Genomic DNA, 25,856 nt, shown 5'->3' with positions numbered 1-25,856 from the left:
GATGAATCACTCAGCTATTGATAGGACTGTATTGGCCAATCATGTCTGATTAGAACTCAAAATATATGTCTATGATAATGGTGTCTAGGACATCTGGTATGAAATGCAACCAGATTTTGCGAAAATTTAATTGCTGAATCTCATGTGACTACATCTTTGTAGTATCGCCGAAGAATGACCTCACCTTGACCTCACGGAAGACCTTGACCTTTATGATATGTAAGCCACTGCTGTGTGTGATCTGTTTGAAGGTCCAGGGATGTTGTAATTGTTAAAAACTTGCCGTTAATTGTTCCGTTCATGGTTTGATATATTTATTATCTATGAAAAAACTTTTAATTTTGAAAATATCTTGAAATGTTGATTGTTTCTGATGTATTAGGGCAGAATCATGTGTCAAATTCTCATTCTAAAAAGTGATACAGATAGTTGAAGTTGATCTGTATCAGCAACTATTAAGTAAATAGTAAAACAAATATTAAAGGGATTGTAATCAAGAAGTTTTTCTAAATATTTGTATGTGTTTCGCGGACTCTGATAGCATTGCGATGACATCACTAATCGTGAAGGAACTCATGTGATAAAACATATTTCCCAATTAGTGACATCATCAAACACTTAGTTTTAGTGGAATTGCAAGAACCACAGACACCTGATTGAAAATTGGAATGGTGTAAATTGATGCTATCAGTGTCTGTGCTACACATAAGAATTTAAGAAAACTTCATTACAATCCCTTTAAGATGACTGTATTACTTTTGAATTCAGGAGATTTTTAAAAGTCAAAGTTTATTTCATTGTAAATAAGATTGTATATATATTGTTATTTAAGCCAAGAGAGATTTTTGTTATCAAAATTTGTTATGAATCTTCTATTTAGTAAAAATTTGGGTATATGGTGATATCTTTTTTTTTCTACTTTTTTGATGATAGATTGTGGTCTTTTTTCATTTTTGACTTATGGGTATTATGTCTCAAGCTGTGAATAGACAATGAACAGTGTCTTGTACGGTGTTCAGTACGAGATTATTGAACCAGTTGAAAATAGAAGCATATTCAGACCAGTATCGCGTATGTTCACTTCTGCTATTTTCTACTGTATTAATAATCCAATACCGAACACTGTACCAGACACCGCCCTAGACACCGTTTATTCCCACCTTTAATTCTTCCCTCTGATTGGTCCAATTAAGCCAATTAAAATTAATTTGATAATTATATTTTTAAATAATTTTTAATATTCTTTGAATTGTCCAAATTGGAAGCAGTTTGGACAAACAGAAACGACAGACATTGCTTGGGAAATCAGAATGATGTTAATAGAAGCAATAAGTGTCTCTGATACAGCTTCTAGTTACACCCTTCTAATTCTCTGTCCAAATTAATAATTCCTCTCAAATACCTGCTTAGTTATAAAACAAATATGATACTTGGCCTCCAATTGTTTACGAATAAAGCAGAATAATTTTTGAATAATTTGTGCAATATTAAATTGAATTTTTTATATTTTAAGATATTTTGAAGAATTTCAATATGAAATTGGTTTTGAGATATTTTTGTTAAGTGGTGACCCACTAGGGGTTGACCTCTCCAGTATATAGAGAACCTGGAATTCGTTGTTATTTTATATCCTTTAATTCTGGAATAAGTTTCAGGAATTTTGTATTAAGATCTGAGATATTTCAATACATGTATATCATCTTTGGTTTAGGGACTTTTTTGTAATGAGTTCTTGCAACTTGATTGTCAGTTGGGGAGGATCTTTTTCAAGATTTATTGACATATATCTTGTATAATGGAGGAGGGAAGGGGAGGGGGGAGAGGAGGGGAGGGTGCCCCAGGGCCATTAAAAATGACAAATGTATTCTCGCCTTTCTCCGACCCCCTCACCCCACCATGACTGGGGCTCTCTAAACTCTAATAGGCCCCAGAGCTCTCCAATGTCCCCTCCCTGTCAATAAAATACTCACTATGCCACTGAAAATGGCCAAATATCTTGATACAAATAAAATAATGATATAAAAGATTATGACATAATTTTTTTTATAAGTTATAAGTTTACAAATAATAGAAGTGCACTTTGTTGACAGCATTATCTTCATGAAAGTGTTTTGATTTATTAATTGTGTAGGTATGAAAGTGTTTAAAGTGTTTTGATTTATTAATTCTGTAGGTATGAAAGTGTTTAAAGTGTTTTAATTTATTAATTCTGTAGGTATGAAAGTGTTTATTATTTGTGAAGATTTGAACGTGTTATAATTGAAGAACGTATGTTTGTTATTAGTGGTAGCATTCCATTTATTTCTATCATCAACTTCTGATTGGTTAATACCCATCATTCTTATGATGTCTTGGAAATCCTGTGCATGATTTGATGATGTCATCACATGATCTGATGATGTCATCTTGTCCATGATTTGATGATGTCAATTTATTTTGTGATGTCATCACAATATGATGATGTCATCATATTATTTGCAGATGGTGCTATCACATCATGAATTGATGATGTCATCACATGATTTGATTATGCCATATTTCTCTCCTTATTTGATGATGTCATAACATCATGAATTGATGATGTCACACTCATTACATGGGACATAAAATGATGATTCATCAGATTATGTTGATCATGTGATCATTGTTAAAGTTGAAAATATTCATGTTCTTCTTTTCAAATAAAAAAAAACTTCAGAATAATATATGGCTGTGTTTTTTACAGATGTTTTCAGTCAGAATAACGGGGACCTGGAAGTTTTATGGATCAAAGGTTACATGTAGAAGACTCAACTACCTTTGGCAGCTCAAGATAGTGTTAGTTGATGGTGCCACACAGAATATGCTTACTCTTCTAGACATCTGATAGGCCTACCACATTTCATTATTAAATATTTCTCATTTATAATTGATATACTTCTTCAAATGAAAAGTTCATAAGCTGCAACCAATTATGTAGTCCTATTGCCTAACTGTTTGAATTTCAAGTTTCATTTTGGAATGGGATCATTAGTACTTGGGTGTTTTATTCTCAGTCTATAGTGTATTCAAATTAAACCCATCCTATTATAGTTTTTCTATGAAGAACAGGCCAAGAAATAAAGCCATTCTTAAGTCATTATTTACAGAGTTTGATAGAAATTTGTGTGGTCTGAAGTTAATGAGGTGTTGTGTTATCCTATTAGTCTTATTTCTTATCTTTTATACTTAGTTTACTGAGTTCATTTCAGTACACGGATACAGTTAGTTACAAACTTTATTATATTACATAACATTCAAACAGTCAAAATATATCAGCTAAACAGCCAAAATATATCAGTCAAACACAGCAAAATATATCAGTCAAACACAGCAAAATATATCAGCTAAACAGCCAAAATATATCAATCAAACACATCAAAATATATCAGTCAAACACGGCAAAATATATCAGCTAAACACATCAAAATAAAGCAGTCAATTGTGTTTAAATATATACGTCAAAATATGTCAATTATATAAGTCTTTCTATACTATGTGCTATAATTAAAGGGAGATAACTACAATTTAGATTCGTTCTTTCAGACCACATTCATTACATTAATTGTATTGAAGTTCAATATGTGTGTTCTCGATTTGTCTAGTCAGTTTATAAAGAAAATATATTAACAAATTTCCTCATTTTACCATAGGCAAATTTATTAGTAGTTTTATGGTTTATCCCTGAAAATAAAAACGGCATAATTTCTAGCAAAGAGACGTCATTTTGATAAATAGGTCGAAGCACGTGCATTGGTGTTCAAGTTGGAAATTATAAGTTTACTTCGAACAAACTATCAAGGGCATCATAATGTGTGACTTCTTCATTTTTTTTTTTTAAATATCTTTTAGTTTTTATTGAAAAATATTGTGTTGATACTAAAATGCCTTCTTTGGAATGCACGTACCTGATATATGTGGCACTGTGGAAAGTTGACTTTTTATGGATCTTTAATGACATATTGATATCTTACCATTATTTTTCTGTGCTTATTATTTTGGGTTGTTTTATTTATATTGTTTGTATGTGTGTGCATGTACGCGTGTCTGTGTTAATCCACTTTTATTATAAATTCTTACCTTCAAAGTTACCTCGCTGGAGAGTCGAACTTGAGTCGTCATATCGTCGCTTGTAGCATTTTACGGACGCGCTATCGGTTTGGCCATCGCATTTGGCTGATTTGGTCGGTGATTTTAAGCGTCTTGTGGATATATACATGTTATGTCAACAGAGCAGTTGGATAAGGTTACTCGATGAGTCAAATCTTAAGGGGTTTTATGTCCTATTGCTCCAAACTTCCATAGGCTTTTAAGAACTGGTAGAGTAAAGAATTTTATCCGGAGACAATTCGAATTTATGTTAGTTTAGGTTATTGTGGAGCCAATCAAATCTTGTGGAAGCTAAGGTTCTGTTTGTGAGATTGTCATTATCTGGAATTGTAGAAAAACTCCTTGAAAACTCCAGGAACCCTGGCAGAGCCAAATTGATCCTGATTTAATTATGGTTCTAGTAATTGGTAGTAAAACGACTGGATAACTCGAAGATGGACTGGATGTAAGGGTCTCAGACCACGTGAAATGATCACGTGACATGTACCGTTAGATCAGAGAAACTCTTTGGTTTGATTTGTCTGAAAACTACTCACTGTCAGGGTACAGATCTTCTCCTGAACAGTGTTTTCACAGTCCGTCATGGCTCAGGCGATAGCGAGTAAGTCTTGGAAGGTAGAAGTCGTGGGTTCGGTTCCTACCATGGGCAGATTGATTTTTATCAAACTATTAGCATTGCAGATTCGCCAAACACATCTCTTAAACCTTTCAACGTGAACATGGCCGTGGTGGTCCAGTGGTAAAGGCGTCCGCCTGAAACTGTAACGTCTTGGGTTCAAATCTCGTTCGAGGTGGATGCTAGTTTTAGTAAAATATATATAGCAACTACGAATGATATCTCTTATTTCTTCTACGTTAGACATGACCACGGTGGTCTAGTGGTAGAGGCGATGGTTTGAGACGTCTGTATAGTTGACATGGGTTCGGATCCCGTTCAGAGCAACTGTCATATTTTGACAATTTGTAATCTTACAGTTAGCTTTAAATACATGTTTTAAAACAGCATTTGGAACGGGTCTCAATGGCCTAGACGGATGGCTGGATGGACTTGGTCAGAACTCTGCTACGACGGTGAGGGTTCGAGACTCAAGTTGTTCAAGGGATTTTGATAAATCCTGCCTGTCTGCCAAAAATCATTCAATGAGAGACGTCCTCTCAATTTAAAAAGCTTGAATGTGCGTTGAGGCGTTGGGCCTGCCGCAGGCAAGACACTATCAATAGAGAGAACGATTGGCAGACAGGAAGAACGAGAGTCAAGGAGGGGAGCCGAGGGGCAAACAGGTGCCCGGGTGCCCCCAAGATTCTAAAGGAGAGAGTGGAAGATACTTACTATTCAACTACTATTAGTATGTGACTTTGAACTTTAAATATTACTTACATACACTGTTTTGAAGGTGGCTTTTTTGGCTGTGATCGTAGAGATGTTCATCCCTCCCTACGTTTTTTCTATCATTTAGACGACCCGGGTTCGATTCCCACTCAAACCCAACTTTCGGTTTTTAAATATTTTAGACGTCCAAAGCAGTTTCTAGTGGTTTTGAGTGCCCACTATGGAAAATCTTTCACAACTAGATCTCCCCGTGGGGTTCGAACCCACCTAAGTTTCTAGTAGGATGTTAGTCCTTACTATGGCTGACGATATTTCAACCGTGTTCTCCCGACGCTCTACCACTGAGCCATCCTGTCGAACAAATAAGTGGAATTTTTATCCATTATAACTGTAACCTTCAGTAAGAGTGATGACAAAATATCAACTAGCTTATTTCTCTGGCTGATTTCGGGATTTGATCCCGCATCGTCATACCACCAGACCAACGCTCTACCACTGAGCCATCTGAGCTGATACTTAAGTGAACCATTTATCCAATATATCTCTAACCTTGTGTTCTAAACGATGTAAAACTGGGCCAACAAGTCCTAGAAAATAGCGTATTGTGAAGCCATGTTTTATAGATCTTTTGAACTTGAATCGAACCGACTGAGCTACTGCGACTTCTATCTTTCACCATTGATAAAGAGAATATATCATTTGGTTTTATATAAAATCGTAAAGTGAAAGACGCAACGACCAGGGATTGAACCCTCAACCTTAATAGTATCAGTTCAACACGCATCCGACTGAGCTATCAAGTATGCACGTGCTTTAGGCTGTCTAAGCTGACCTACTCTCACTTTGAGACTAGATTAAACCAGACACTACATACATTCAACATTCTACAGCAGTGCTTTAACATCCGGATATCCAGTCGCATACACTTGGTTGACTGGTCTGATGAAACTACTCAAGAACTTGAGTTTTGTTTCCCCCATTTTTTATTTTTCTTTGGTTCAGTCTGTTGAACATAGAAATAGGGGGTTCGAAACTCGTCTTGGGCGTATCCAACTCCTATTTTTATAAATTTTATTGAAAGATAAGGATACACAATGAGCCCTTAGTAAGTAAGGGCCCGATGTGTCACGCGGTTTTTGAGTATAATCCATGATTTTGGGACCTAAAAACGGCAACACCAATGTCCAAAAGGAAAATGTCCACAATCATGTAACCCAAATATATGGAATGGAATGCAGTCAGTCAGAGTCTGTCGATTGGCTGTATTTGCTGATGTACAATCCAATCACATCGCTACATTCCACGATACAGGAAAGGTGGTTATTGCAGTCAAGTATAAGACGGAGTTTGTAATAGCTTGACATTGTGAAGATGCAGGCCCGATATTTTTCATTTTCGGTACAGGCTGGACAGGTTTTTCTAATCCGTTTTTCTTTGAATCAAAGCACATTAAAACCAATCAAATCTGGACCTTGGTGTTTTCTTTCAATTTAAAAGTGACTTAAAGACAATGCTTTTTTATATTTGGTTATCAGACAGATTGGATTAGATCTTAAAGGGCTGAGTTTGATTGCATAAAGCTTCTAATAATACCCTGATTATCGAGACAATTCTTATTAATTTCAGTGTCACAAACAAGTCTGGATAATCCGGTAAAATTAACAATCAAACAAAACAAATACTGCCGTTATCTAATTCGTCGTAAACGATTTTAACCCTTTAAGCGACAAAAAGAAATGGCCAGAATTAGGCTATTGTAGCGTTGTTAGGGTTAACACCACTGGTCACTAGGTGATGTAGTATTATATCTGGCAAAATTATCTGTCGATCCTAACATTACCACAAGTTGTGTCATCTTATTCAAGATATTTCTTCAGCTGATTTTTAAGTACCTTCTAAATTAGCATATCTGCAAAGTGACCATAATTGGAGGGGGTTAAACGAACCGCTGTTAGAAGTGTTTCCCGAAATAAGAAGACCTTCTAAGAGCTGTCATTTCCGAGTTGGAATAACTGGACTGTTTTGTTTTAATTAAATAAGCAAAAAGTGTTGTTGTTCCGAAAGGTTAACTGAACAATTACATTCAAATGTGAGAAAGACTTAGACATGTTAAACTTTTGAGTCCATAAAAGACTTAGCTTAGAGCTGCAGTGGAACAAGAAACAGTGCTTAAATTGTGGATGATATTTTTTTAAATTTCAAAATGAAGGAATGTGATACAAGGATGATGAGAATAGCAGTTTTATTTTTAGTATTCGAGACTACAATAGGTAAGTCCCCAAAGCATATCCATCAATTCATATACAAGTCCTTATAAAGGTTTACTTGTGCTTCCAGAAGATGCTGATGCCAATGCTGACGCTGATCCCTTTCCACCTCGTCCCTTCTGTTCCATCCTCTCACCTTCTCTCCCTCCTCCTTTCCATTGCTTCTTTCCTTTGTTTCATTCCTAACACGTTTTGTTTTGTTTCTAGTCAGCTGTAATACGTATGGACGAACGGTTGAGTTATGGGCATCAGCAATCCCCAGGAGTATCTTCTCCGACCACTATCCGGCAGATTACGACTCGTGAGTATTCTTACAACACCTGTTAATATCGCAGTGGTTTGGTGAAGCGATTGGACAACCTAATTCTGCAGAAGTGCTACTACTCTACATCGTGACAGATTCCCCCTCATTGATCACCTCTTAGTATTGTCCGCTAACGGTAGCTTTAACAAACTTTCAACAATAAGACAGACAGAAGTACGTTTTACTCCAAGTTGACCAGTAAGGTGGTGTACAATTTCATTTTCAGACTTCGTTTCATGTCCAACAATTAATCCAGAATATATTTTATTTCAGTTTTTCTGACTCTAGATGGTTGATAAGATCGTCTAATGTGAGTGAATCCATCAAGATAGAAGTACAATATATGGATGTAGAATACGGCGTTACTTGTAGATACGACAAGCTCGCCTTCTACGATGGTACGGTACCCAATTTATATTTAGTTTCCCAGGGACGCTACGGGGCTTCACTGGAAGGGGGGAGGATAGCACCTAGCGCTACCAATAGGGCTTATCTTCTACCCCAGCTGATCGTTCACTGCTGAACTCCAGAGTTTCGAAAAGGCTCCAATGGACACGACTGTGGTATGAACAAACCACACTCTTCATAGCAATTCAAAGGATCGGATGGATCTCAGCAACATTTTCCCGAGAAATCGAACCTGTTCAATAATCCTACATTCATCTTCATTCCAGGAAGCACAGTTGGGGCCCATGTTTTAGCAACACTTTGTGGGAATTACAAACCGATAATAGTCAGCTCGACATCCTCAATACTGATTCACTTTACATCTGATTGGGGAATTCAGGGTCGTGGATTTCATCTACGATACAGCGCAGTATTTGGAGGTAAATATAATCTTATGACCATGGCCAATAGCTTCGAAAAACACAAGATATTTCTATATAAGCAATGTCCCTGTACGCCGCTGAACTCCTGGTCCATAATGTCCGGAGATCTAACTCTATCATCCTGAATATTTCAGTGCCGAGTGGTTATTTCCCTGAGAGCTCTACCACCAGCATGCCCAATGCTTCTGGAAGGGGTAGGAACAGCTTAATCTTTATAGACGTGCTTTAACCTTTTACTAACCCTTTTGATAACGTTTGTGTCCTAACACCCGTAGGAGGGGATTCCAAATGGGGGAAGGGTGGTGGTAGCTGAAAGAGGTTTTCAAGCCTTTGTTTGTATGTACATCGGAAGTTCTCGGACCCTATACTTGTCCTGATTAGGATTTTATATCCAAAGCACATGAGACGAGCTCTTGTCCTGTTAAGTATTTAGTACCAAATTGTTTTTGCAGATGAAGAAGACAATTTTCTAGACAAGTACCAAGGTGTGGCTACAATCGTCGGCGCCAGTATCGGAGGAATAGTTATAGCTGTCGTCCTCATCTACATCATCTGGTTAAGCTGCTACACCTTCTACAATAAAACGAACACAACCCGGCCAACCAACCGGTGTGCTCCGACACCGGAACTCTATCACACACCAGCTTCTGGCGACTTCTGCAGCTATCCGGTCGGACCACCATCTTACGAGTTTGCCGTACCAACCAGTCCACCACCACCCTATGAGGAAGTTGATCCGAATCCAAGACCCCGATCCTTCTTGCATCGTCTTCTGGAAATCGGCATGAATGTTCGACGTCCCAGACGACACGTACGTCCACGACCTGTCAGACCTTTGAGTGCCGTAACGCACAGAAGTACTGTTTTCAGTGGCCGAAACGCTTCATTGTTCAGTAACGTCCGCATGACCAACGGTAGTCAGCCTTCGTGCATCATCGTTACGGAGGCTGAGGACGGTACGATTGTAGATTGCCTGACCAGAGAGTCCATCAGGCAGACTAGATCACCCAGAAGAGGTTCCTCACATCACAGCCCAACAAGATCACCAACTCGACGCTTATCAGAAGCACAAGCAAGACGTCTGTCAGAGTCTCCGACACGACGACCATACAGATCCACAACGAACCGCTCTAACCACTCACCAACTCGTCGTCTTAGCCAATCACCCACGCGGCGCCTGAACCAATCTCCAACAAGAAGACACAGCAGACCATACAATACAAGTCAAAGAAATCAAATCCTCGACAGCAACATCCCCCTTCCAACAATCCATGATGCCAACAACAACAGTGCGGATGTACCAACGCGGCAAAATCTCGTCCAAAACACCGAGCAGAGGTCGGAACCTCAAATGGCAGAAAACGTAACAGATGGTGTTTCTTGTATAGATCTTCCTCTGACTCTGACGTCATCAACAGCGCAGGATGACTGTGGGTCCAACGTGGAGCTGCCAATCCTTCAGGTAACAGCTGATGGAATCATCGAGTCCACTGACGTTTAATCAAGAAACACGCCCGGTTTGGTGTCGATTCCATAAGGATTCGGTTAGATTCTGACGCAGCTTCTATAAAAGCCTGGTGTCCCATTAAGATGAGGTTGTATTCTAATCAGATGATTGCGATTGGTTCTTATGTATGCTGATGAATCTTGTATTGGTCAATGTTCATGCCCCAGAGAATTCAACAACCTACATTAGTCGGTGAAGTTAGGACTCCCAAGACGGTATCAGCGGGCATAAGCACACTGAATTCATACACCATTGTGTTCGTTCTTGGACAAAGTTTTAGCAACTTGGTTACAGAAAACTGTCATTCAAGCCGAGCTTGTCTCACAAGACCAACCATGTGGCAGGACTGACAAACTCTGTCTATGCATTATAACTGTGATGTTACATATTATATTTTTATACTTTATTTGTTGTTGTTAATTAAAGTTTATTTTTATGTTTTCTTACATGAAACTATACGTCTATTATTTGGCCATTATCAACATCCCAACCCATATATTGTACCCAAGCCACACATGAAACCTTCGACAGGAAGTCAGAGATAGTCCATTGACACAACACAACACAAGTTTGACATTCCCAAATCCTTCCACCATAAAAACAAGACAATGTTTGAAGTTAACTTTGAATATTTATAAACCAATTAATGAGAATGAATAAATAACAACAAGATATAGATATAATAATAATTATTCACCCAAACATCACCTAAAACAAATAAACAAACAAATCCCAGCATAGCCAACACAGCAGTGGGATTGGGGGTGGAGCTTCAACAGCATTGCTTGCTGACAGGTGGGTTAGGGGCGGATCTTCAACATCATTGCTAGCAGAGTGGTGGGTTAGGGGTGGAGCTTCAACAGCATTGCTAGCAGAGTGGTGGGTTAGGGTGGAGCTTCTTGGCATAAGTAAGAGGGGTGTCAACACTATCGCTTAGAGAGATGGTGTAAGGGGTGGAGTATCAACAAAATAGCTGACAGAGAAGAGGGATTAGGGGCAGGGCATCAAAAGTAGAGCTATCAGAGAGATCAGTTTAGGGGCGAGGTGTTAACAGGATAACTAACAAACAGGTGGTGTTATGGGCGGAGTATCATCAACAAAGCTATCAGAGAGGTGGGATTAGGGGTGGGGCATTGGCAGCATAGCATAGCACCATGACTCGTAATGAAAAAAAAAATCATAATGAAGAAATATTAAATATGAGTATTAATCAACATTATTAATATTATCAATATGGTGGCAGTCAACGTCTTGTAATGGATCAATCGAAAAATCTTAATATTTGGGTGTCTATGGGACTTAAACTTGCCCCAAGTAGGTCCACCCTTCATGTGATTCACCTTTTGCCAACAAGATTTTGACTGCCACTTTCACAGATCACATAATTCTAAAGAGATTTTCTAGCTAGGGATCTGCATCAGGTACACTTAGAGCTTCTATTTACAACATTCATTTTTCATATTTAAGCCAAATGGTATTATCAACTGTGATGTCATTAGTTCTAAGTGTCCCTGATACACGACCATCAACAAAAAAAACCTCCTGAACCCTTTTTAAAATACATATAACAAGAATAAATAAGTCTATAATAAAATAAATCTATGTACAATATTCTTTGATTGTAAAAATAATTGAAATCTATAAATATATTATTCATATCATAGTGAAAGACAGCTTGGTTTATCAAGGGCAGGGCGAGTCGTCCACAATCTGATCCTTTGATCCACACAAGCTGGCGATGGAACTATCGACACTTCGAGATCAATGGCCAGATGATGAAAAACTCACACACCTTTGTTAAATCAAGATGAATGAAAGACTGGTAACAACTCTTCAAGCATGATTTAAAGATCACAGCTGTTTATTAAATCCAACAACAGAATAACTCACAATAGCTTGTCCTGGATAATAAAATAACATATTCTCTTGCTGCCGTATTTTCATTACAAGGTCAAAAAAATATATAAACCTTTTTATCTAAGTTTTGACTGAAGATCACATAGCGTGAAACTTTTGAGTTACAGCATGTTTCAGGTTCTGTTTTAATATATTCCTTTATTGCTCTGTAATTGATGTATTGAGCACCATGTTAACAGTGAAAATATTCTAAACGAACATGTTTAATCGTCTGTCAGGCAACATGCTGGTTTCTGTCACTACTCAAATTGCTGATCTTTGTACAAAGCTGCTAAAATTTCCGGGTCTGGTTTGCTATCCTCTTCCATGGGTGAGATCCTATCTAGGCTGGTGGTAGCTCCGTTTCCATCAAATATAGGAGGGATATTAATATCCATGTATTCACCGTTTGTTATGTGCTGCCTTAAATGGCGATTAAGTTCATATTTTCGTACGAACTGTTTTTTACAAATATTACATTCATGTGGTTTCTGCTCCGTGGCATGAATTGACTGCTTGTGACGTTTCAAGTGATCACTCCTACTGAAATGTTTCTGACAGATATCACACACATGGGGCTTCACTCCCGTATGAATTTGCATGTGACGTCGTAAATGAATATTTTTTGCAAAAGATACTCCACATGTAGGGCAAGAAAATGGCCGTTCACCTGAATGCGTCCTTATATGAACCTTGAGAATGCAATAACTATTAAATGCTTTCCCACAATAATCACACGTGTATGGCTTCTCCGATGAATGGACACGCATGTGACCTTGGAGATTTGACCTTGTGCTATATTTCCGTGAACAGGAACTACATGGATGACCCTCGCGGGAATGAATTTTTACATGTTTCCCAAGATTCTTCTTATCCCCGAAAGACTTCCCGCAAATTGGACACAAGAAAGGTTTGGACGGGTCTGAGTTGTCGTTGGATTCTGGGTAAAGTTCACAATCACGACCTTCTTTAATCATGGCGATCAGCTTCTGTTGTAATTCAGGATCATCACATTCATCATGGTGGATCTTCAACTCTTCCCGATTCTCGAACAACTCTCCACAGATCGTACAAATTATCACCTCCGATAAACTATCTACAGTATCAGACAAACTTGGCTTCTCATTGGTTGAATTACTGAACGGACTACTGGAATATTGTCGTAAAGATTCGTTTTGAATGGGTTTAAATTTCAATGGCGGGCTATCCTTGCTCTCCATCATGTTCTCTGAATAATAACTCTCTGACAGATCTGATGGTGAAAATGTTGGGAAAGGGCTGCTAAATTTCAAATCATCACCTACAAGAAAAAAAGAATCAGTCAGTCAAAAGAAGAAGGTAAGAAAATCGGCCACCAAGTTGCTAAGAAAATATCAAATACCAAATAAAACTAGATGAAAAAAGCTTCAAGTTCAAGACCACAAGGAATTAAGAAGGTTTTTTCCACAATCTTACCATTAAACGGAGCCTCAACCAGTTCCTTTGGTAAAAATTCCAGCAATTTTTCTTTTAACTCAGGAAATTGGTGTATTATCTGAAAGAGAGTATGAAAAATAAGAGGATTGTTCAAGGACCGGCTGATTAACAGGAACTTTGAGTTGTCGCCCTTGTTTTATATTTTGACATTTAAAAGCGTTACAGAGAGCTGGAATAAAATTTTATCAGTAAGGATGTAATGTAAATATCTGAACTGCTGGATCAAACCCTGGATCTTCAGGTTAGCGAATAAGAGTCTTACTCTAACTAACGAAGCTCTCTTTATAAAGTAAGAAAGAATACCTTGGCTGTATGATATTTTCTGTCATTGTAGCTGTGTTTAACCCACGCCTGTAGACCCAGTATCACTTGATCATCAGTTAATACGTCTTGTTGTAGTAGTTTTAAATATCTTAATACTGAACTAGCTGTCGTATCATAGAAATAACTGTCTTCTATTAACTACAACAAAATTAAAACAAATATCCAGTTTTAACTAGAAAATTCATAGTTGGGCACAAATAATTTGGCAAATTGTCCCAACCATCCTAACTCGGACAATAAGAAAAGCAGGTATCAAGCATATGCAATCAGAAAATTCAGCTCCCAGATCAGCTAATAGCTGGCCAACTGGAGTGATCCAGACACAAGAAATTTTTTCCAGTACTTACAGATTCGAAGTTATCTTGTATAAAATTGGCACTCAGCTGTTCGAGATCGGAACATTGGCATTGGACAGCAACCGTATGAGTTTGAAGACACGTCTCATTTCGGATCAATGACGTTATATAATCACAACATAAATTCACCAGTTCTTCCAACTGGAAGGTAAAGGCTACAGGCAGAATTGTCCAGACGTTCTCTTCGTTCACAGAAATAGCTGATGTGTAACAGAAGTCGATTATCATCTGAACTGCCTCACCATTCACGTTACGTAATGTCAACTCCTTCACTCCAAAATCCCAATTTGTTTCCAAGATATTTTGGAAATATGGTGAGCATGCCGACAACACCAGACGATGGACCGGAATTCGGTAATTTTTTACGATGATTATGACATCACAAAGTTGTCGATTACAGCGCAATTTATTTATGGCACCGATCAGAGAATCAGCATGATTCACCGACATATAATGGAGAGAATCGTCCATTTCTATTTTATCATTTCACCTTTTCCGTTGGTTGGCTGAAAAAATCAGAAGAAAATATCAAATTAGGAAAAGGCTCTTTTGGGCAGGGATGACAAATTGTGTGACATTAATAGGCCCACCGAATGTAAAAATACAAAAGAAAGTAAGGGCACCAAACTTAATTAACGACGCTACTTAATCAAAATAATAGTTAGCCAGATACACAACATCGTCTAAGTGAACTCTCCAATAGGAATACACAGATGTCAAATAGATTCCTAGACAACAATATTATGATCTATGCTAAATACAGTCTTATAGAGATTGAGGTAGATGAGTGAGCATCCCTTGACAACCGCCATATCATACTCATAGATAGTATTGCTAAAGATATTTCATAACATCCCTTGATCATCCCCATTGAATCATTTTATACTACAACTGAGTCCAACCTCTATTTTAAAGCAATATCCTATTATACAGACCAGTGGTTTATAAGTTGGAACATGGCCAAACAACCAGTAGTCTATCTATCACCTGCTAGCCAACACAAGGTTATGGCAGATTCATTCATTAGTCCAGTCAGCCATACTGCTGTGTAGGCTTACCTATCTATTACAATAGACCAGCTTGTAGATCTAGAGATCAATAATGGCTTCACACAATAACAAAACACATCTCTGATGAAACGGACGACAAATGTTGAGAGAAAAGTTTCACAAAATGTCACAATTTTAAGGTCAAAGCCAAAAATAGTTGACATATTTTTATGGGGGCTACACCCTCCATTAGAAACCTGTTGCCATAAAGAATGGGGAGGGGACCAAATTCCCCACTCTATTTACGTCTTTTGAACACGGAAATCGCCGTTCCTACTCTCACAAATGACTTGTCACACTTCAGGGTCCTAAAATTTAACGATCAAAGGCGTACTTACCTCAAAAATATGTTAGAAACGACCAGGTGTCGGGAGGGAGTTGACAGAACTGGTTGGAAAGTGGGCGAGGAGGATATCCCGTTTGTGTACTACGTAATCAAAACAAGTGGTTTACGTCTGGACGATCTTGACTTGTAGACATGTTTTCCAGCACTTCAGGAAAAGATAACTCGATTTTAATTCTAGACCACAGCTAAATCCTAATTTTTAAAGGGTGCCTTCCTGAGACTTTTAACACCCATATTGTCCGTTTTAATAAGATTATGTTGATCTGGATGACTCATAATAAAGGGATTTTGTTAAGCAGTCATGTTTGCCAGTCATGTCCAACCGGTAACCAAAGTTTACTGACCATATTTGTAGCTTGTAGAGCAGTAACATGATATAAGACCTAGTGAAATTTATACACTTCTTTTTCTTACTTTGACAAAACAGATCAGACCTGCTGAGATTCATTTGCCAGTTACGTCTGGATCTAATGCCAAAATGTCAAGCGGTAATAGACTTTATTCACGCTTCAGCCATTTTGAATCCAGAAAACGAGGCATGAATAAGATCTTTGAGCATTGGAATAAACCAATCGGAAATCAACTCATATTGATTTATTGCACTATAAAAATTACAAGGATACAAGGAATATATACAAAATTATACAAAATTAAACTATAAGAGAATCTTCTCTGTTGGAATAACCAGTACAATATAAATAGATTATTGTCATTATCAAAATTATACACATAGAGATTCATTCCTCAGCTATGAGAGTAATTTTGCCAGGACAGCATCATTAACCTACTCTTTTTCAATTTCCAACTGTCAACGGGATCTTTAACATGCACAACCTGTAGCACACGGGGCCTCAGTTTATTGTCCAATTAAAGGTTTTAGTCCTCTGAATATTAATTTCCATGAATGACTGCACCTAATTCTAGCTGTCTGTGTCACTTTTAAGAATAAAATCTAGGATTATTACAGCTTGTCCTTCTTGCTTTCATCTTTTCAAAATAAAGTAATGGATACCAAATATAGAATTACACACAAATACTGATTCAAATGAAATCTTTTAGTCCATGAAATCGAGCAAAAAAGGCACATACGCTTAAGCTAAATTTTCATCTCAAAAATTGTACACCGATCAAAAAATGTCATGTGACTAATCATGAAATTCACGAACATTCAAAACACTACAAAATTATTTTTCATGAATCTGAGAATTCGTCATCTTCACCCACCAGATTTTCTGCAGCCACTTTCATCACCTCATCAGACTCTTCTTCATCCTTGACCTTTGAACTTTTGGAGTCACCAGCATTATCATTGATGCCTGTTTTTGTTTTTTCATCATCACTATGGTCATCACCCCTTACATTCTTTGAAGCCAGTTTCATTACACCAAGTAAAGCTCCAGCCGCATGCAGTTCTGAAAATCCAACGTCTTCTGAATTATCGGTGTCCTTGACCTGTGAACCTTCATCATTGACCTCTGAGGTCACACTGGAAGTTTTAGTCTCCTTTTCTTTTTCAAGATCTGACAAAGTTTTAAATTTAGGCAATTTCACATCAATGTCTTCTGTGTCTGCTTTTGCTTTGACCTCTGAACTTTCAACATCCTTGACATCAGAACTACCTTCTTTAGTGTCTGATTTCACTGAGTTTTTGACCTCTGAACTATCATTGTCCTTGACCTCTGAACTGTCTCCATCCTTAACCTCTGAGGTCACACTGGCGGTATTTGTCTCCTTCATTTCTTCAAGATCAGATAGAGTTTTGAATTTGGGCAATTTCACATCAATGTCTTCAGTTTCTGAGTTTGAGTCCTTGACAACGGAACTTCCATCTTTAGTCTTAGAACTACCAGCCTTTTCTGAAATTTTCGTATGTTCACTGATTTCAGAGCTTAGTTTATCAATTACACTTTTAAATGCTGAGTTTTCATTTGTCGCTTCTTTCACTGGTGATGATTTTTCTGGATTTTGATTGGTGGTATTACTGGAAACTGGAATTTGATTGGCTTCTTTAGAACCTTTTGAATTTGAAACACCACAGTCTGATTTCGACCCAGCAGCATAAGTGTGGTTGGAAGTTTGTTGTGGTCTGTTTCCAACGGGAGGCATCTTACTAAATATGTTATCTAACATTTGATTGGTTACTTTATTCTTGGTTGGTGATGCCTGAAAAAAAAGATCACAGAAAATGAATATCTTTAAACGTACAACAAATTATTCAATCTAAGCCTAGTTTTATAGCTGCAAATGGTTGGAAATCATAATGAAGTTTCTCCCCTAATTGTAACATCATAATAAGACAGTAATATAGTAATCACTACGTCGAAAACGAAATGCTTGGCATCTCTGTAGAAGTGAAGAATACCTGAGAATTTGAAGCTGACATTGATTTCGAGGAGACTGGAAGATCAAGTCCCTTCATCTCTTCAAACATGTTGATTGCGTTAAGTATCATTTCTTTGACGTCTGGTGATTTGGCTCGGTCTGCTGCTGTTTCAGCTCTCTACAAAAAAAGGTAGGTGAAATGAATTGAGTTCGACATCCTACTTGGCAGCTCTAAAAATCGATCTGTATGATTGACCAATCAGATGACTGGAACACTAAACTGAGATAGAAGTACATAGAAACTTACGTAATTTTTAATTGTGGGATCTATGCCAGCCTCTAATAACAAGTAGACTAGTTCATCCTGACCTCTATCTGCTGCCCAGTGTAACGCTGACCAATTGTTCTGAAATTAAATGAATTAATCTAATGAGGTTGGGCAATGTCGTTAAATTTTGCAAAGACAGCCACATTAGGCTACTGGCACTCAATCTCTATTTTCTTTCAGAGAAAGAACCATCATTGTTTTGTAGACTCACATATATATGAGAAACATTATAAGCTATGTGAACTCTCTGAAATGAGTGCAGAGCTGATAAACCTAAAACTAAAAGATGGAACTTACCGAGGCACCACAAGCATTTAAATCACACCCTGCCTCAATAAAGGCTGAAGCCACATCATAATGTCCATGGTAACTTGCAAACATCAGACCAGTAAAATCAGCCTGAAATAAAATACTATCATTGAAAAAACAATCTTAAATACACAGACACATTGATTTGCACCATTCCAATCTTCAGTCAGATGTCTGTGGTTGTTCTTTTACAAGTGATCACAGTTAAAAGGTTAGCTATTCACCTGCAATTCTCAAAGAACAGAAATAATTAATACTTTTCCATATCATTCTCAAACCACTGATCATTTTATGAAAATATTTTTGGCGCACTCATTTAGCCTTTGAATTTACTCACTTCTCCCAGATCACTTCCTCTAGCATTGATGTCACTTCCTGCTTCTATTAATAACCTAGCAATTTCACCAAGAGTTATCTCCTCTGTTTCCTTAGATCTGGCAACTTCATGTAGCGCTGTTCTGGAATCCTGCAAATTAAAAGTACAGAGTAAGAGTCAGACAACAATTGATTGTCATGTACCTTATTAAAGTTTGGAATCATAAGTATAAAAACAACAGGCTTCTTTCAAATCACAAGCTGAAACAAACTTAAAATTGAAATCAACTGCCCATGTTTATGTTTGAAATCGAACCCAGAAATATATTTGCTCCAATGTCTGTACCTACCTTATTAGTAATAGTTATATCACATTTGTTTTTCAACAAGACTTTGATAGCTTTATAATGACACCAGTAAGCTGCATTATGTAGAGCTGTCCAACCATTCTACAAGTAGAGATTAATATAGATTAATACAATATCAGACAACTATCAGAGTAGCGGCATTCTACAAAAACAAGAGGGGTAGGAGAGCCAAAGATTTTAAAATATCCATGTACCTATGCATGACAAAAACAGACATGTCTGACAAATATGACCAAATCAACCGCCCTGCAGTTTGCAATGAATGCTTAGCCTAATATCCATAAAACCTTGTCCAAATACAAATACTTTTGATTTCAAGCGTAACAGAAAATATGGATTTGGTCACCAGATTCCCCTGTTTGATAAATTCAAACACCCGCCTTGTCTTCTGTATCTATCTTACATCCAGCTGATATCAAAGTCTGCATAATCTCTGAATGTCCCTTCATTGCAGCATGGTGGATGGGGGTATTGCCTCGCTGGAAAATAGAATGCAGCTAATAAAGTGCCTGTATCAAATATCTCTTAAAATTGAATAAAATTTGCTGGAAAAATGCTTTTTAAAGATCTTTGTGTTCCACATCTTGTTTTTAAAATGTCAATAAAGTATCAAATTCTGTTATTATTATTGAAATCTTTTAAAAAAATAGAAAAAAACTTACAATATCTAAAACATTGACGTTACAGTTCTGTTCTAGCAGCAGACGTACAACTTCTGGTTTTCCCTGCGATGCCACATGGATTGGACAACAATCATGCTGTAACAGAGAAAAAATATGCTCCATCAAATTAAGTCAAAGCAAGGGCTAAAATTTAATTTCAAAAGAAATCGTCAAGTTAATTGGTTGAATTTAACCCAACTACATTGTCAGACCCCTTCTTTTTCAATCAATAAAACTTAGTGTCGTTCCTCCAACCTGTTTAAACTTTCACAACCATTTCAATGATGTTTCACTAGCAGGTATATCTAGTATTACGGACCAAGATATTTCATACTTTTCATTCATTTGTATTCATGATGTTTAAACATCAATTACTTACAGTGTAAGAGACCCAGTTGACATCAATACCCTCTTCAATATATCTCTTCACTCGTCCTACATGTCCAAAACCACACGCCTCCCAGAATGCTTCTTGACGTGATGCTGCTTGCCCCATACTTCAATCTAAAAATACAATGAAATAAAATGATACATATCGAAGAACACTCCTGCTCAACTTTTTTTTGGGGAGTCTGTGATACTCCCAAATTAGTTCATTGAATTCCCAGTGGTTTCAACTCAGAATTTCTCATCAAATCACACTGACTAAGACCAACTTAGTGATTAAGTAAGTGAGTGAGTGAGGTAATGTGGGGTAGGGACAAATTTACTTGCCTACCTTAAAGTTATAGTTATGTAGTGTTGATAGCTGTTTCCAAATAAACTTTGTGTAATGAAAAATGACCAAATAGGTTCTGGCCTATCCCCACTAATTACAGACCTTCTCACTGTACGATTTTCATAGAAAAACTGGGTTATTTAAGGGCAGAAATGTAAGAAAACCTATTAAAGAACGTACACTTAATTAATCAGACCTACTTGAACATCCAGTCTCTTATTCAAAGTTCTCACAGAGTTGTCTGCCCATTACATTTTTTCTTTCATCATTATAAAAATGAAGTGACCCCTAAAATAAACATTTTTGATCCAAAAAACATTCCGAATTAGAAGCTTAACTCATATCATTTTCTCTGATTTAGATTAAAATAAATGTTTATTTTTTGCGAGATATTAAAAGCAAATTATTTTCTGCTGAATGCATCATAAAAACTTGACTTCCGGTTAAATTTACACAAAAAAATTATTTTCAGTATTATTTACAATTTATTTATCATCCTTGATAAAACAAACTACCCATATAGATAGAAAATGGCAGAAGACCTCCAAGAGAATTTAAATACTTACAAAAACCAATTACAGCAGGTATAGATCTTCTTAAAACTTCATCAGATTTTTTTCAGTGTAGTGTCTATGATTTGCCAACCGCCCAACTTCAGTGTTTTGTTTGCTTAGTCTTTGAAACGTTGTCGATGGCTTCATTTCGTAATGGATTTGGACTAACCTTTCAATTTAATCATGACATTTTCTTTCTGATGATAATATTGTGACCTAATTTATCTTCAAGCCAACAAATGCAAGGTCCTTTCTTTGGACAATAGAATTCCACACTGAAGTTGAAAATTCATGCCATTTTTATTGACTTTCAGGTGGAGGCTTCCTTAACAACAGATCCAGACAATGAAGATCTACAGAAACTTCGCAATGACTTACAGGTGTGTATTTGTACCTATATTTTACCAAAAGTCTTTCATTTGCACATGGAAAAACTTATTCTAGTGTCTTTCTGTCAGTGGTCAAGTGATGTCTATAGCTAAGGCTTGACTTTTTGGAAAACGAAATCAACAGCAGCCAACGAATGAGTTTCATTCGAAATTCAACCATTTTATAAAGACCAATTGGAATTTAATGTCTTTTAGACTTGTTATTTTAGATATTGCTTACTTGCCGATTATAAAACCTCAAAAATTTTATGGGAGCGAGAAAATGAGTAAGTAAATAAAAGGTTTTACTCGTGGTTGCCTTGGTTACTTGATCAAGTGACTGGTGCAACCATTCAGAGGTATGGTACTAAGGATTGAGTTTAAAAAACTTTATCAAATATTCTTTCCCTTTTTAAATTCTTTTGTCTGTTTTATGGTAAAGATTTAAAAGGATTTTGGCTGGTAGGAAGGTCATAGGATCGTTATTTTCTACATTGGATAGAGAGACATGCTCAAGCGTTTAGAATGCTCACTCCAAAATGTCAAAAAATCTACTGATTATTGTGAAAATGCAATTCTTTCCAAAACCATATTGCTACCCAACCCTTTTCACCTAATTTTGGAAATAAGAATCCAAGTATACCAAATACTAAAGTCTCTATGTTTTGTGTGTCGTTAACAGGAAGTCATAGATTTAACAGTGGATTTGATCAGTGGGCAGTTAGCAGCAGCTACAGCTGAAGCATCTGGTAGTACAGGTGGAGAGGCGGAGTCAGCAAGCTTACCTTCACTTCATTGGTCAGTTGGTGACAAGTGTCTTGCCCCCTTTTCAGAAGATGGACAGTAAGTAGAATGATTTTGTTCATGAACACTGTGCACCAAAGCTCTCTAGAAAGCTGAAAATGTTTGTTTGTTTATGGATTTTAAGAAACAAAGCCTGCATTGAGCTGTTTGCCTTATCAAATCAGTTTATTTCAACTCATCTTTTATCATGCCAAGATTTGAACAGTAGTAAATGATAGAGAGATACATGAGTAAAATATTTAAATATTAATTGTAGATATTATGAAGGGGTAGTAGAAGAGATATTAGATAATGGTTCCTGTACTATCACATTCAGTAACTATGGCAACACAGATATTACACAGGTAAAGGATTAATAGTGTAGTTAATAGAATTACTTTTTTCAAACAAGTGGAATCTTAAGTTAGTCATTAGACCAATAAAATGCAGAACAATGTGATTTAAAACTCTATTTCCATGATGTACAAGCTCAATATCAACATCTTATTATATTTTGTAGGTTAGTTTATTGAAGCCAGTAGAATCTAGTGGAGCAGGTGGTTCACGTTCAGATGATAAGAATAAAAACAAATCAAAGTAAGTCTCTATTTTTTTTTCTTTCTTATTTTGCTGTCGATGCTAGCAAGAAACTGATGAAAAGAAAAACTAGGCATTTTGGTGTTTGTCGATCTAGCATGAGACCAAAAGTCGATTTTGCATCAAAGAATGTTTGCAAGAGACTGATAAAAAGAAAGTGTAGAGGACAAAAAATAAATTCTGCATTTGGAAAATGGATCGATCGAATAGAGCCATCATCAAAAAATTTGTTGTGTTTTTTAGGAAAGATTTAATAGCAGAACAAAGAGAATATAAAAGAAAGAAAAGTCAGAAGAAAGCTCAGAGATTACAGAAATTAGAAGAAGAAAGAGAACAAGAGAAGAATAAATGGCTAACATTCAATGCCAAGGTCAGTCAGGATTGTTATTTTGAATTAGTTTAACCCTGTCAACAGTAATGGCTTGGACAATAAATCCGTGCTACAGGCTGTGCACGTTAAAGATCCCTCGACAGTCGAAAATCGAAAATGAGTAGGCTGATGCTGATGTCCTGGCAGTGTCCCCCATTGCACATTGCAATCAGGTGAAGGAAAGGAGGTCATATTTTCCTTATGTGCTATGATAATTTGCTCAATGAAAAACTATACAAATTCTTTCTACTTTCAGACATTTTCTAAAACGAATAAAGGTCGAGTAAAGAAGAGTATATTTGCCACATCTGATATTACCAAGGGTAAAGTTGGGGTAGGAACTTGTGGAGTAAGTGGTAAACCAATGACAGCTTATAAAGGTGGAGAGAAATGGAGAAAATAAACTAACACTTATATACTGATTTGTATTTGAGCCCTCAGACAAGGTATTCTGAATCTGTAGGCGTGATAACTTGGTACTCTCAGCTAATCATGGTTATTTTGTCTCAAAGCCTTCCCATTGTATATTTTTTGTATATTTTTGTATGTAATGTAAATAAATGTAAATAAAATGATAACAGTTTTCCATCTAAACTAAAATGTATCTCTAGACATCACCTGTATGTAATGTAGTACACACCAGTGTAGAGTACACTCCAGTCTACACACCCTAGTACAGAGTGCACCTGTGCATAGTCCATACCTGTATAACACCTGTGTATAATGCACACATTTGTATGGTGCGCACCTGTACACAGTATCCAACAGTATATAGTACATACCCGTATATAGCACGTACCTGTTATAGTATATAACAGTATATAGTACACAATAGTATATAGAACGCACCTGTGCATAATACACACCAGTATATAGTGCGCACCTGTTATAGTAGGCAACTGTATATGGCACGCACCTGTATATAGTACACACCTGTTATAGTAGGCACCTGTATATGGTAAGCAACTTCTATAGTAGGCACCTGTATATGGTACGCACCTGTTATAGTAGGCACCTGCATATGGTACACACCTGTTTATACTAGGCACCTGTATACAGTACATACCCGTACATAGCACGCACCTGTGCACCTGTTATAGAGGCATCACTATATAGTACGCACCTGTTATAGTAGGCACCTGTATATAGTACACAATAGTATATAGAACGCACCTGTGCATAATACACACCAGTATATAGTGCGCACCTGTATATGGTATGCAAGTGTAAAGCCCTCCCTTGGAAACAATTGGCTTTCAAGACACTTCTGCAAGAGAATTACCACGCTAGTCTTATCCTGAACGCATTAAAAATCAAGAGTGCGACTTGAATGCCCTGAAACTGAAAGACCCCAGCCAATCCAAGCATTATGAGGGGGCCAGATTAGAGCAATACTGATGAGGGTCATGAACTCTAGTTTAAACACTCTCATACAATTGCCGTTTTATCATCCTGTCAGGCATTTATCACTGAGTCAATATCGTTCAAAAATCCTTAAAGATAGATTCCCATATTCATATTAGAATCCCGATGTTAGCCTAGCCCGACAAATCTGGTCCAAACCCTTTGAAGCACCACCCACCTTTTCAACAGTCAATACGTTAATTCCATTCACGATAAACAGGGCGATAAATATAAACATGACTGACTGACAAACAATGAGTAGAATCAATCAATACAAATAGTAATTAATCCGAAACCTACTGACTCTTACCTTGTCTCACAGAATCTTAGACTTTCAAAAAGGGGCAAAGCTAAAAATTTACAGGGTCGACTAAGTTCGGGCTAGTCAAACCACTCCTTTTCTCATAGAAACGCCACGGGATAACTGTCCAATATCGCAACAAGGGACATAAGAATGAATTAGTTTCGGACTTATATCTTTGGTTCCCGGCTCGATATTATTCGATGTATTCTGATCTTGATCTTTAAATAATTTCCAGATTGTCAAGGCATAGGACGGAGATTACCGTATTGAACGTATGAAGACGAGCAATGCTTTGTATTGACTTATTTTGCAAGGTAAGACGCTGTTTTCACCAACTTCTAAGGTAATCGCTATGTGGGCTCTCTGAAAACGGAAGCAGAGTTGACAAAGACAATCATAAACAGGCATAAGTGTTTTCTCCTGTTAAGTTCGTATCCTTACTTTGTCTCATACGCCTCAGAAGGGAGACGTTGACAACTATTTCCAAACTGACAGCCCTGATGAGGCGTCTATATCCGAAGCACGTCTCGACAGCGTGTGATGATCTTTATAAAATAGAGAGACAGGTGTCGATGTATAATCTATTTACATGTAATCAATTGTAATGTCAATACGATTCACCACCAGCAGTGTGATATCGC

General features: G+C 37.1%; 4 protein-coding genes across 4 annotated transcripts; 2 read left to right on the top strand and 2 right to left on the bottom strand.

Annotated features, from left to right (window-relative positions):
• Nucleotides 1–7,433: 7,433 nt before the first annotated feature.
• On the top strand, nt 7,434–10,360 carry LOTGIDRAFT_235653 (hypothetical protein; the record flags this gene model as incomplete). Its single annotated transcript, XM_009065076.1, has 6 exons — nt 7,434–7,728; nt 7,933–8,026; nt 8,303–8,427; nt 8,704–8,856; nt 8,994–9,053; nt 9,312–10,360. The coding sequence occupies exons 1-6, from the start codon at nt 7,662–7,664 to the stop codon at nt 10,358–10,360; spliced, it is 1,548 nt and encodes a 515-aa protein (XP_009063324.1). The 5' UTR covers nt 7,434–7,661.
• A 2,414-nt stretch (nt 10,361–12,774) lies between these two features.
• Nucleotides 12,775–13,474, bottom strand: LOTGIDRAFT_195501 (hypothetical protein; the record flags this gene model as incomplete). The annotated part of the gene is made up of 1 exon (XM_009065075.1): nt 12,775–13,474. A coding segment is annotated over exon 1 (465 nt), but the record flags the coding sequence as incomplete, so codon positions are not given.
• A 73-nt stretch (nt 13,475–13,547) lies between these two features.
• LOTGIDRAFT_195500 (hypothetical protein) lies at nt 13,548–14,932 on the bottom strand (the record flags this gene model as incomplete). Its single annotated transcript, XM_009065074.1, has 4 exons — nt 14,410–14,932; nt 14,042–14,200; nt 13,718–13,796; nt 13,548–13,562 (listed from the first exon to the last, which is right to left on the bottom strand). Coding segments are annotated over exons 1-4 (732 nt in total), but the record flags the coding sequence as incomplete, so codon positions are not given.
• A 6,339-nt stretch (nt 14,933–21,271) lies between these two features.
• LOTGIDRAFT_235650 (hypothetical protein) lies at nt 21,272–24,101 on the top strand. The gene is made up of 7 exons (XM_009065073.1): nt 21,272–21,419; nt 21,704–21,769; nt 22,440–22,600; nt 22,818–22,905; nt 23,061–23,137; nt 23,381–23,507; nt 23,764–24,101. The coding sequence occupies exons 1-7, from the start codon at nt 21,366–21,368 to the stop codon at nt 23,908–23,910; spliced, it is 720 nt and encodes a 239-aa protein (XP_009063321.1). The 5' UTR covers nt 21,272–21,365; the 3' UTR covers nt 23,911–24,101.
• The last annotated feature ends 1,755 nt before the right edge of the window (nt 24,102–25,856 follow it).

Source organism: Lottia gigantea (assembly GCF_000327385.1).
Source record: "Lottia gigantea unplaced genomic scaffold LOTGIsca_67, whole genome shotgun sequence".
NCBI classification, from domain to species: Eukaryota; Metazoa; Mollusca; class Gastropoda; family Lottiidae; genus Lottia; species Lottia gigantea.
Note: the sequence above shows the minus strand (reverse complement) of the source record. Positions and strands in the feature narration are given on the sequence as shown.